General features: G+C 42.0%; 1 protein-coding gene across 4 annotated transcripts in view; it reads left to right on the top strand.

Annotated features, from left to right (window-relative positions):
• LOC147892100 (uncharacterized) overlaps positions 1-9,965 on the top strand; it is a 197,082-nt gene extending 187,117 nt beyond the window's left edge. For all 4 annotated transcript variants that reach the window (XM_087388324.1, XM_087388325.1, XM_087388326.1 and 1 more), the window contains 2 exons: positions 8,758-8,979; positions 9,368-9,965. In XM_087388324.1, the coding sequence (XP_087244450.1) occupies positions 8,758-8,971 (214 nt within the window). In that variant the 3' untranslated portion in view covers positions 8,972-8,979; positions 9,368-9,965. The remainder of the gene's footprint in view (positions 1-8,757; positions 8,980-9,367) is intronic.
• The last annotated feature ends 3,488 nt before the right edge of the window (positions 9,966-13,453 follow it).

A 13,453-nucleotide genomic window follows, 5' to 3' on the forward strand; every position in this document is an offset into this window, starting at 1 on the left:
CCCTTCTCTCAATAGATCCTAGTAGCGAGGCCACAGATAGATGCTAGACAGGTCATACGGCAGTGTATTCCTATTTTGGTGAAACCAGAGATGAGAGTCTCTCTTGATGCACCTTTCACCAACATAGAGTTCAAGTCTGCGCTCCTTACCCTTCATAAGGGGAAGTACCTAGGTTCAAAGGGGCTCACACCCTCTTTTTTCCTAACCTTTTGAGATAGGCTTGGGGATCACATCACTGCAGCCCTGCAGGTTGTTTGGGACTCTAGTGAGATGCCTGATTCACTTACAGAGGTCTCATACATCTAATCCCAAAAGGGAGGTGTAGAAATTTAGTGTCACAGTGGAGACCTATCACTTTATTGGGCACTTGGTATAAAATCCTGGTGAAAGCAATCAGCTTGCCTTTGCATCCCATACTTCCTGATCTTATTCATGATACGCAGATGGGATATGTTCATGGCAGAATCATTTTTAATAATATATTCACTTTTTGGGAAGCTTCTGAATGCCATGTAGAGTGGACAAAAGCTAGCCATTCTACTTGTGGACTTTGAAAGAGCCTACGATAGGGTAGATTGGGATTTCTTGGAGGGCACCCTTCATCATTTTGGATTTTCAGATGCATGGATCAGAGGGGTTTCAGCCTTGTACATATCAGCCCGCATCCAGGTGCTTATCAGAGGGGTCAGGGGAGACAGTTCAGATTTCCAGATCAGTCCGTTAGGGATGCCCTCTTGCCCCTTTTCTTTTCCTTATTTGTGGCTGAGGCTATGAGCATTTTTCTTTAATCTTGAGCTGACATTCTTGGGCTGAGACTACCATTCAGATAGGAGGAGGATCTCGTCGAGCAGATGACACTGCTATTTTCTTGGAGGCCTCCCCTCAGACTCTCACTTCTTTCAAGACCGTTGTTTTGTATTGTAGCAGCAGGTGCTCACATTAATTGGAACAACTCTAATGGCTTTTGGATCAGTGACGATGACACTCTGGACTGGGGGGGTGATTTGGGCTTCACTTGGACTCAGAGGGGTGTGTCAGCTAGATACCTAGAATGCCAGGTTGGTATGGGTATCTCTTCTTTGCAGTAGTTTGCTCTGGTGTTGGAGAGCATTAGGAGGAAACTCCTTTTCTGGAGTTCAACCAAGTTGGACCTTACATCCAGGGTGGTGGTTGTTAACCAAGTTTTGCTGGCCACGGCTTGGTATGTTTGCTCTTGTTGGTGTAGCTCCAGGAATTGCATCATTCAGCTCATAAGGCCTATAAGGAATTTTTTATGGAGTGGGCTAGATGGCACATCAGATACTATTGCAAGGGTGGCATGGGAGAGCTTGATCCTTCCCATGCAAGAGTGGGTTCTCAACATCAGAGACCTAGATTTGCAATATAAGGCCTTGCTTTGCAAGTTTGTGGTTAGAGGTTTTATGCCTAGGAATGAGCCATATATATATTTTTTAATTCATTGCATTCAGACATGCAGCTCCTCCTCTGGCAGAGACTGGATGGATTTTCACTTCAGCCCATCTTAGATCTCCTTCCTCCCCGCTTATGGTTGCTATTCTGAAAGCTTGGGCCAGCTTTTGGGAATACCCTTTGGAGAGTTCCTCCCTCCTCTCTTGAAGATATTGACAGACAGCCATCATATGGAATGACAATATAATTAATGAGCATGGTAGGCAGCTTGGTTTGTGTTATTATATGCAGTGGTCTAGGTGGGAGAGAGGTCATGCCGCCTCAGTAGGTTCTTGGAAAGCCTTCAAAAGGCTTCTAGAAGATCTTCAACAACAATTGTCAGCTCAGAGGAAGTGCAGAGAGGATACTTCAGATAAATGCGGCCTTACCCCATGATTGGGTAGATACAGATAACAGGCTTGTAGTTTGTTCATAGTGGATGGGGGCTTTTTCAAGGACATGTATTCCTCTTGAGATCATTGCTTTTTTGGGAGCACAGGAGGATGCCTTGGTCTTTGATGTGCAGTCAAGTGTGGCAAGCTGTCTATTTCTTCAGACGATATTCTTTTCGACATGCCTTTTCATCTTGTCAGGATCATAGGCTATGTGGAGCAGGGAAAGGACTTTGCTTGGCATATAGATATGAGCCCTCGTCTTTGTTTCTCGGATTCATTAAGGTTGTGGCTCTATGGAGGAGTCCCCATAAAGTATCTTAAGTAGGACCCTAGAGAGTGGGAATGGATTGTTGCAGGGAACCAAGAGAAGAGTCTCCCTGTTGAGTTATCAGGTTTCTGCTGATTTACAGAGTCTTTTGGAGGAGCCTTTGCAAATCCCGAATAAATAGAAAGATCACTTTATTTTTTTGGCTTTCTATTCATGGAGGGATTGCATGAATAGGTGGAGGTCCAGGTTTGGGGTAGACTCCACTTGTCCTAGGTGCTCATCTACGGAGGAGTTGGTTCATCATTGCTTATGGGGCTGTAGGCATGCGAGAGTCATATGGATAGGGGCTCTAGATTCCTCAATCTTTTTGTTCCCTCTGGTTCCTTTATGACTTGGGGATCAGTGGCTTGGCTCTCTTTGTTAGGACCTCAAATCTTCTATGAGTGGCAGGATGCTTCCTGGGCCATCTCCATTTGATGACGGCTTGTCGAGCCTTGCTCTTTGGAGGATGTACCTATCTCTCGCTATAGACTAGTACACGCTGATGTGGATTCTGCTTGGGAGATACTTGCTAGTATTACGGCTTGGTAGATTTGGAGGGCTAGATGCATAGAGGCCATAGATGGATTACAAGTCCACCCTTCTCACACCCTGGCCAGTATTTGGGCTGATACCATTCACACTTTGATGGCCAATTGGGCCAGCATGCAGGGGTCCTCCTGGGCAGCCTCTGCCAGGGGGGGTTATATTCCTTACAGAATGGAGGGGCTCCCCTTTTTTCTCAGAGACTACAATAGGGTTGAGGCGGCATTTTCAGCCTCAACCTTGGTTTCTTCCCAGCTCATTTTGAGTTTTTATTTACTCCTCTAGAGTGTTTTTTTCTCATGCCCAGCATGATGTATTTTCGCTTCAAGCTTGCTCACATGGTTTTCCTTCATGCTTAATAGAAGTCTATTTCATGAAAGGAAAAAAAAACCTTAAATTTCAAATTAGAGTATAAAATTATCTTCAAAGCACAAAACATTGCTTGTCCCCTTGCTCAACCTTGTGGTGGGGGCTGCGAGAAAAGAGGGCAGCTGAGAGAGGGCAGCTGCTCCACTCTTGAAGAAAATAATCCTCTTCGTAGAGGTTGCCCGTGAAGAACCCTACATGCTCCCCCAAATGGCGACCAAGGTTTGTATAATATCTGTCCAAATACTGGCCAATGTTTGTAAGGTGGACCTGCGAACCGCCGTCGTGTCTCTTAAAGACTTTGGTGATTTTCGGACTGTGCCATCCTTTGACTCTTTGGTGCTATCTTAACTCTGTCACATGTACCTCCATGGACATCTCCTAGTGTCTCTAGATGGTATTGAGGACCAGGTTAGATCACATCAATTGACACAATTTGTTATCCTCCATGTGCACCGTTCTAATGTGCATTCCAAGCTATTGGTTCAATGAGGTGGGCTTTGAGGAGCATCATCAAGAGAACACAACTCGACCAGTGTCGTCTGATCGCTAGGGTCCAAGATGGGTCCTGTCTCTTAAAAAAGACATGAGGCCCTGAAAGAGAAAGCCAAGCAACGGAGCCCCAAGTCATAAGAAGCGGGGTAGAGCAAAAGAGCTGAAAATCCTAACAAATCCCTTCCAAATAATCCTCACTTGTTTGCAATCCCATAAGCAATGCTGAATTGTCTCCACAGTAGAGAGGCAAGGAGGACAGGTAGGTTCGGTCCTCGAACCTTGGATCTCCATAGGCTCAATGCAATCCCACCATGAATAGAAAGCCAAAAGAAGAGTGTGATGTTTCTATTCCTATGGGATTTCCAGAGTCTCCTCTAAACATTTTTCTGCAGATCAGCAGAAACATGAAAACTATCCCAATTAGGAGCTTTCGAAGGCCTCCAACCTCTACAGATGAGCCAAAATCTCCTGGTAGCATTACTGACAGTATAATGAAAGAAGGGGAGGCTCTTCTCTCGGTATCCTTCGTCAATCCACTCCCACTCTCTTGGGTCCCACTGCAAGAACTTTATGGGGACAACTCATAAAGCCATAACCTCCATGATCCTAGGTGAAATGAGAAGAGGGTCAGGATCTACGTACCACTGTAAGTCTGAACCAAACTCCACACATACCCCACAATCTTGACAAGCTAAAATTCTCTCTCTAGCAAGATGTCATCCCATGGATCTAGACAGCCTACCTCCTGAATGCACATAAAAAACTGGGCATCCTCACGTGCATCTCGAACTGCAATAACCTGAAGTGGAATACCCGTACTCGTGAACGCGTCCATCCAAGTGGAATGAGTAATAGGCATGTCATTTGTCTCCACCCAATCCACTGGCAAGGCTGCATTGATCTCAGGATCCCACAATGGAGGCAGTCCCCTCTCGCAATTGGACCACTGCATGTAGTGAGAAGCACCAAGTGGTCTCCATGCTCATCCAAAATACTATCATTCCACATGACGGGCTGCCTATCGATCTCTTCGTGAGAGGAAGGGGAATTCTCTGAAGAATACCCCTGAAGCTGGCCCAAGCTTTCACGATAGCAACCATCAGAGGGGAAGAAGGAAATCTGAGATGGGCTGAAGTAAAAATCCATCTGGTACTATCCATCTAGTCTCCTCTTGACGAAGGTGTGCAATATTGTATGCTGCAAATAAAAAATTCCTTCCATGGCTCCTGCCCAGGCATAAGTCCCCTCACAACCATCTTGTAAAGCAAGGCCCTGCATTGTAAATTTTGATCTATTATATCAAGACCCCCCTTCCAAGTGGGGAGAATCAAGGTCTCTTCTCAAGCCACCTTGGCTGTAACATCTTTTGTGCCATCAAGACCACTCCATATAAAATTCCTTATAGGTCTCTTAAGCTGAGTGATACAACCCCTAGAATGGCACCAGTAAGAGAAAACAAACCAAGCTGTGGCCAAGAAGACTTGGTTGACTACCACTACTCTTGAGGCAAGGTCAAGCTTGTCAGAGCCCGAAAAAAGAAGCTTTCTCCTTATGCTCTCCAACACCGGAGCAAACTGTTATGTTAGGGAGATGCCCAAACTCACCTTGAATCCCAAATCCTGGCAAGAACACCCCTCTGAATCCAAGTGAATCGGATGTCATTCCCCCAATTTGGAGTGTCCTTGTTTCTGATCCAAAAGCCATTGTATTTGTGCCAATTGATGTGTGCCCCCGCCGTAGTGCATAATAAACCCAAGTTTGTTCTGAAAGATGTCATCCAAAAAAACAGCAATATCAGATGCTAACTCACTATTCAAAAGCTCCTCTTTCTGTCTCAATGGGAGTCTCAGCCCAAAAATATCAGCTCGAGATCTAATGTAGATACTCATAGCTTCAACACAAACAAAAAGAGGAAGGGGGCATCCCTGGCAGCGGACTGATCTGGAGATCTAAAAACTCTCTCCCCTTACTCCGCCAATAAGAACTTGCTGTGAGCTGATTTGTACAAGGAGGAAACCCCTCTTATTCATGCATCTATAAAACCAAAACGAAGAAGAGAGCCCTCCAAAAATCCCCAATCTTTGTCATAAGCTTTCTCAAATTCCAAGACTAGAATTGCCAACCTCTAGTCACTCGGCACAGCCCACTCTGAAGCTTCCCAGAATGAGAAGATATTGTCAAAATTGCTTCTGCCATGCACAAAACTAGTCTGCGTATCATGAATAAGATCTAGAAATATAGGCTACAAACGTAGGCTTCTTGCTTTGGCGAGGATTTTGTAACAGGTTCCTAAGAAAATGATAGGCCTCAACTGGGACACTAAATTTCTGCAACCTACCTTTGGGATGAGATGAATGAGACCATCAGTATGTAAGCCAGGCATCTCACGCGAATCCCAAACGCCTTGCAGGGCTGAGGTAATGTGATCCCCAATCATATCCCAAAAAGCAGTAAAGAAGGGAGAAAGTCCATTTGAACTAGGGCAACCTTGCCCTTGCAAAGGGCCAAGAGTCCAGACTTGAACTCTGTGTCAGTGAAGGGTGCATCCAGTGAGGATTTGTTGCTAAATTGTTTATTAACTCCTCATTTCAATGGACAGAAGCCTTCTTCCGGCGTATCAGTCAACAGTATATATGCATCGCCTTTGGTTTACTCGGAAGGCTATGCTTGGTCTTGAATCTGAGTGGGCGGCAGCGAAGAGCCTTGCATTCACCATCATACCAGCTATTGCAGGGCACAGAACCAAGGGACGGAGGGTGAGTGGAGTGGTTGGTGTAGGGAAAGGCATGGAGGGAAGCCTCGTGAAGTGAACGAGTGGTCTGAGCGGCACGGTTCTCTATATGTGAGCAATGTGTGTAGGTGTGCGGAATATTTGAGTGACTGACTTTGGACAAAGTGTATATCATGGTAGGTGATGTGAGTGATCGTTGGTGTGGGCAGTGTCGTGAGACGAGGGGTAGAGATGCTAGAGAGAGAGAGAGAGAGAGAGAGAGAGAGAGAGAGAGAGAGATGACATGATATGATTATATTAGAGTCTTCTTGAGACTCTTCAGGATCTATGGAACTGGCGATCACTATTAACTAATAGTGATCCCTTACAAACAAGTGATAGAAAATATTACAAACTTGCTATGTTAGTAGAGTACTTGTTGGGCTAGCTTGTATGCCAGTCCTAGTACCTTGTTGTGGTGGTCCAAAACTTAAGCAGCTTGAGATATATATATATATATATATATATAGAGAGAGAGAGAGAGAGATGATATGATATGGTATGATTGTATTAGAGTCCACTCGAGACCCTTTAGGATCTATGGGACTAGTGATCACTATTAACTAACAGTGATACCTTACAACGAGTGATAGAAAATACTACCAACTTGCTATGTTAGTGAGTACTTGTTGGGCTAGCTTGTGTGCTAGTCCTAGTACATTGTTTGTGGTGGTCCAAAACTTCTTTTAAGTAGCTTCCTAGCTTTTTGCTACTCCAACAGATTTTTAAAACTATTCCTGCTGTCCCCATAACGTTTTCTGATATGTGCGTAGGTTCTTCATCTCAAGAGTACATGATGCTGATTTTCAACCTCCCCTGTGGGGCAAATTTTGTAGGTCCTTTCTTCTCTAGAGATCTTGGGTCTTGCCCACCTGCCTCTCTCCTCCTCTAGATCATGTGAACTGGTTTAATTTTGCAGATAAGATGCCTTCTGAACATTGATACGCTTTCCTCGAGGTATATCTGAATTCCATAGCTTTCCATTGAGTTAATTTCCTGTTTCTAGAATTGCATTTTTGTGTGCGGGTTTTGCCATAGTTTCTGTAGAATTTTCTGCGTCACTATCTCCCTAATTTCACATAGATCTTCTGGGATATCAGCTGCTGTTATATCCCATAATTCCATCCATTTCATTCCCTCTTTGTGCCATCCCATGACTCGTGTAGCCTCCATTGCCTTGAGTGGTATCCTATTGATGTCCGTCTTCTCAATTTCGTTGAGGTATGCCATAAACTGACATAATGCCTCCCCTTCTAGAGGTATCATACCTGTCTCAACCAGTAGGATGTGGTAGGGTGTCTGTGGCTTAACTCCTAACTCCCCTAATAGGAAATACTTATGTAAAGTTTCTATTCTTTCCTGGTAATTTCTAGACAGCCCGGGTGCGCAAGCTGGACATCCGTAAAGGATGACTGTCTGTACAAGCATAGTGTATAGAAACTTCATCATTTCCTAGTTCCACATATGTGCCTTCCTACATTTACTTTGAAAGCTGTACAGGGCTTTCAAACCTCCCAGAATTCTCCTCTCCACACATGCATTCCATTTGTAGTTGTCCCCTTCAAAGGTGATATCAATATGCTTGTTACAGGTCCCCATCACCATCACTTTTGTCTTGTCAATATGGACCTGCATTCCTGAGTGTCTGCGAAGTACCGAATGTGCTGCAAGTTCTCTTTGCTCTTCGTACAAAGAATACCACATCATCTGTGTAGATAACCAGTAGCAAAGCATAACCTGCATCCGGACGTCTTTCTTGCTGTGTTTTCTCATCCTCTCTTCCAAATCATCGATAAAGAGGCCAAAGAGAGAGAGAAACATACTTTAATAATTTTGCAAAACAAACTTCTCTCATAGGCCATGATGTTCAATGCTAGCACATATGTATATCTTTATTCCTTGGGCAATGGTGTGTAGCCTTGAATACAATACATATAGCTGAGTGATTCCAAATGAAATTTCCTTTCTGATAATTCAAGGCTACACAGTGCTTTATATCATTGCTCACAGCCCAAAAAATAGTACTCTGTCCGAGCATTAGATAAAAGAAAAGCTCCTTTTGCAGAAGTTTTTAAAACATTTGTCATTCTTTTTCTTTTATGTGTTCCTAGTGCAGTCTGTGGGCAAGTAAGATGATGAGCCAAAGTGTTGATGATATTTTAGGTTTCATATTGCTGCTATGTCCTTCTAAAGCTTTTTTTTGCAAGGCGAGCTGGAAGATCTCGTTTAAATAAAAAATTGTCTCAATCCAGTAGAATCCCTGTTTTTCTTTGCTTAATTGAGTCTTCCTATACATGTTTAATTCTGTTTCAGTGGGTTGATTCCACTTTTTGAAATGCAGAGGTAAGACGTAGAGGTGTTGCTGCAGCTGCTAGAGGAGCTAGGGAATTGATTGTTTTCCTTGTTTTGTTTTCTTTGATATCATTCAGAGGAGGACTCCTACCTGACATTTATTGTGGTGATTATCCACATGCTGAAGGAGTTTCTGACAAATGTATCGATGAAGCAGTCCAGAAGCTACAGTCTATGGTAGATTCTGAACACAAGGAAGAACTCAGAACTGGTGTGACAGTCCCTGCACCAATGCCATATCGTTGGTTACCATTGAGTGAAAGGCGGCTTTGGGCAAAAGGATTTTATTGACGTCCCAGGTAGTCCATCTGGAGATGCTCCTTCTATTTGTTGATGATATTTATTAGCTTCTTAATTGCATAAGCTTTCTATACTCATATTGTGCATCGTAGGACCCATATTTGAATGATTATTAACTGCACAAGCTTCCATTCTCAAATTGTAGTTTCTAGGTTCCACGATTACTTCGTTTAGGTTAATCATTATGCATTCCATCTACTGATACTTCTTTTAGTGGTTCATGATATCATATTCTCAATTGCAAAGCTTCCATGCTCAGATTGTGTGTTTGTGACATAGGAACAATGCAACTTTTCTCATGGTAATTGGTTTTAAAAAAACAGTTTGTAACCCCTGGAAATAGCCATTGAACGCCTCAATCTATTTGTTGTGAATTGTTGAAAACAGGCCTTGCCTTTTTTTGGAGAGCATGCGCTTATCCATCCTGATGAGAATAAGGCGTGGCTCTTGTAAATCTGTACATGAAGCTCTCTCCTAGCCGTTTAATGATGATTTCTTTATGGAAGGCTGTTGGATCAAGCCAAATGCCATAAGAGTAGATTCAATGGTTGCTCTTGCCACCATCTTGTACTTGAGCAACAACCAAGCCAAAGGAGGAATGGATTATTTCGAGAAATTATGCTGGGGTCTTTACCAGAGCTTGCTATCGCCCTATCAGGGGTCTACATGCTGGACATTAGCACATGCTCACTTGAAGCAAAAGCCCACTTAAGTACCCTTACAGCAGGCTGCCATGGTGGTTCTAAAACATATTCTAATGTAGAAACTAGCTCATCATTAACATTATGCCTATTATGCTGTCATCCACACAATCATTCATGGGCTTGAGTATGCTGGAAGGTTCCGAGTTCAGACACTAGCCTCAATGTAGCACATACAGACATATTCTTCAGAAGCCTTCAGAACAAATATAAAATTCAGTTATATATGTGTGAAGGTGCTCTTCTTTCTGCAGTCCAGTATTCTTTTGGAAATATATTCACAGGTGGCGACTTTAAGATAGAGCACTGTTTTCACCATTAATCCAAAACAATTAAGGACATTTTCATTGTGTCCACACAAGCATGCTTCCGGGTGTCTGCATGTACACACATGCAACTGTAAGTGTAGATAAATTTGTGTTGTTCGGCTATGTACATGTGCATGTGTGAACATCTGTGTGCTTGCGCATGTGTGTTTTCATTTCTGTCGAAAGACAGCTCCAATCACAACTAGCACATATCTCCTCAATGGGTCTGTGTTGCGCGCGTGAGTGTGCATGCGTGTTTCTGTGATTTCACCAAACAAAATCGCGCGCGTGTGTGTGTGCGTGTGTGGGCGGGAGAGAGGGGGAATTGCTAAGGCAAGGGGGTTTCCTTGAGAAAAGGAGGTGGGGGAGGGGGATCAGGAGGAGCAGTGCTCAATGGGAGTAGAGGGAATGGCCACACTAAGGGTTCCTAACGGAAGTAGTGGAGAAAGCCATCATAGTTCAAGAATATAAATAAGTGACCTCATGTCTTGGGCCCAAAGGCTAACGTAGAGGGCTGCCATTCGTTCTCTTCCCCATGAATTAAAGTGGTTTGGCACCGTCTCTTTTGTTCGTTTGTGTATTTAGAGAACGTAAAATACTACATATGCCTAGATGATTGTCTGAGATACTTTTACTATTACTGACACAAGGTATAATAAAGTGTGCAATCCCAAGTGAGGTTAAAACTTGAGAGAAGTTTTACTTATCCAGCTGGTAATTTCTTTATGGTGGTTTTTAGGCGAGGGCGAATCACTGAGTGTCAGAACTAGCTCACTTATGTTATATAGATCTTTACTAGCTAAACTAGACGAAAGACACACTGTCTTACACCTAATCTGTGTGTCAAATCCACTTGGTCAAGATTTTGTGTGTGTGTGTGTGTGTATGTGCGTGTACGTGCGCGTCTGTCTCTGTGTGTGTGTTTGAGAGAGATCCAGACCGGAGTTTCATCTTTTCTTCGTTTGGGTTCCCTACTGGGCACTATGGACTTTGAGGTCTTTTTGGCATATAGTGAAATTTTCAGTTGATGTAATTGTAGCACCTTGTTTTGAGGTTGCTACTCATGTAATATAATCAATCAAAGATTTCACCAAAAAAAAAAAAAAAAATGTGTGTGTTTGAGAGAGAGAGAGAGAGATCCAACCTCTGCAATGTGTTTGATAGCTTAACATAAATAAGGAAGCATAAACTTCTAGAAATGGAAAAAAGTGTCTTTGATTTTGAATTAAATGTTCCCTACATAGTGTGAGAAAGAAAGAATAACCAAAGATGACCAAAAAATAGACTTTACAAATAGGTTTGTAAAGCAAAAATATCATTTTTTACATCCAATTGCACTTGGTATTCATCCAAGTAGATGATCTATTTGTTGTTTCCAACCATACCAACAATATGGCAGAACATTGTAGATGATCTAGGGTAAGATAGCCATCAACATCAATCTTTGCTTGATTTGTTAACAAAATGAAACCAAAATTATATAAATCATGCCAACAGCTATTGTTTTTGCAGCAAAAGTAGTGATTTAAGAATCACCTAGACAATCAGGAAGATGAAAGATGAAACAAAGTGATGTGTGTGTGGGAAGGGGGGTGGGGGGAATATACATTCTTACCGAGACAACAAGAGTTGATAAGCACCCTCCTCAAAACTTCAATCTTCTCCATATCTTCCCATACTAGCCCCTTGCATTCATCAAAATTGGGTGCAAAATGTTCAAGCATTAAAGGCAACACTTATATAATAACATTGAAGATTTTTAGGCAACTTTGGAAAAGTATTACATACAGGATAGAATTTCATAAGAGATCATCAACATTGGGACAAGAAAATCATCAATTCAAGAATTTCTACATCAAACCATAAGACCTTCATCAACAAGGATCTCTATCTCACTTCAAGTTCAATTTAACAAGTTTTTGGGCATCAGCTCCAACAACTTATTCGATTCAATTGGCATTTCAAGATATTTTGACAATCAAATGGCAGCACCATAGTTTCATCAATGGTATTTCTACTAAGGCAAGTCTTTTTTTTCACAAAGTCGCACATTTGATCAAACGCAAGTCAACATCAACAATATTTGACAATCATATAGGCATACCAAATTGATTGAGAGAAAATCTAAAGACAAGTCTAGTGCTATTTAAAGATTTATCAATCATCTACTTTTCAAGTCAAGCATTAGCTTTTATATGCAAACCGACATAGTTTGTGCAACATTAAGGGAAGCAAGATTCCAATCAACAAGCAGTATATCAATTAATCCAAGGTTTTACCAATGAATAATTCTATCAATTTTATCATAAAGAAGATAATTGAATCATTCAATGCTACTTTCAATGCTCAATTGAATCATTCAATGCTACTCTTAATACTCAGTCTTCAATTGTATCAGTGAATAAACTTGCTGTTAACAAGCACATAAACTTGGCTAGTCAATGATTGTCAATGATTTATGCATCGACCCATTACTAGGAAAAGGTGGGGATATATAATCATTATAAATACTTTCATCATCAACAATCATCAACAAAGAAGTCAAAATGTTGGTACTTGGGGAAATTGGCAAGGCACACCCTGAATTTTGCTAAAAACTACTCCTTTCAAGAACAAGATGAAAACAGAAATATAGATTGCAGACAAGTGGAACTACAAGCAGATAACAATTTTGGTGCATATCATCTATAGCCATGTGCCTGGTTCTATGACTGATACTGGTGTACCAATAGACTCCAAGAAGTTTTAGGAAGTGCAATGCACAGAACTTTTCTACATTTTGAATCGATGGGAACATGACTCCTTATTTGTCCAACATGCTTTTCTATTGCACTAAACCAAAGACAATCCCAAATAATAGAAAAAATTAAAACAGCATTGGGTGTGGTCTTGGATGGTTCTATCTCTCAGTTTAAATTAGCAAATGGATTATTTTTTATTACAAGGCTTAAATCCCTTACTGGTCTAAGTGTGATGTGGAACTTATTTGGGTCCAACTATGGTAAGGGGGAACATGATGGATTTGTCGCTGTTAAGCACGCTCTTTATTGACATTATTCAAAATGCCCACAAGATAGGTTGTAGAATGCCCATAATGTAGCAACATGGATTGTGTCTATCCTCTATATAGGGGCACGATTGGCATACACTGAACTAATCCTCAACAGAGTGATTGTTGCTATGCTTTGAAATGAAGAGAGGAGAGTAGAAGTCAATATCGCAAGTACAGGAGAGCCTACCTATGCAATAAAGGGAAAAGAGAAGGTCAAGGATAATGGCAAGAAGGTCTTTTGCAAGTATTGTGGACATGAGGGTCATGAGGAAAAGAGATGCTACAAAAAGGCTTATGATGAGAAGAATAGCATTGGGAGTAGCTCGAAGACGTATTCGATTGGACAATATTGAGCAAGATGAGCGTGTGATTGGGTTGGTGCAAGAAGATCAAGTTCCAGTAATCGACTTGG

This window comes from Dipteris shenzhenensis, chromosome 17 (assembly GCF_047967505.1).
Source record: "Dipteris shenzhenensis isolate YYH24624 ecotype China chromosome 17, Dip_SZ_1.0, whole genome shotgun sequence".
In the NCBI taxonomy this organism is placed as follows: Eukaryota; Viridiplantae; Streptophyta; class Polypodiopsida; order Gleicheniales; family Dipteridaceae; genus Dipteris; species Dipteris shenzhenensis.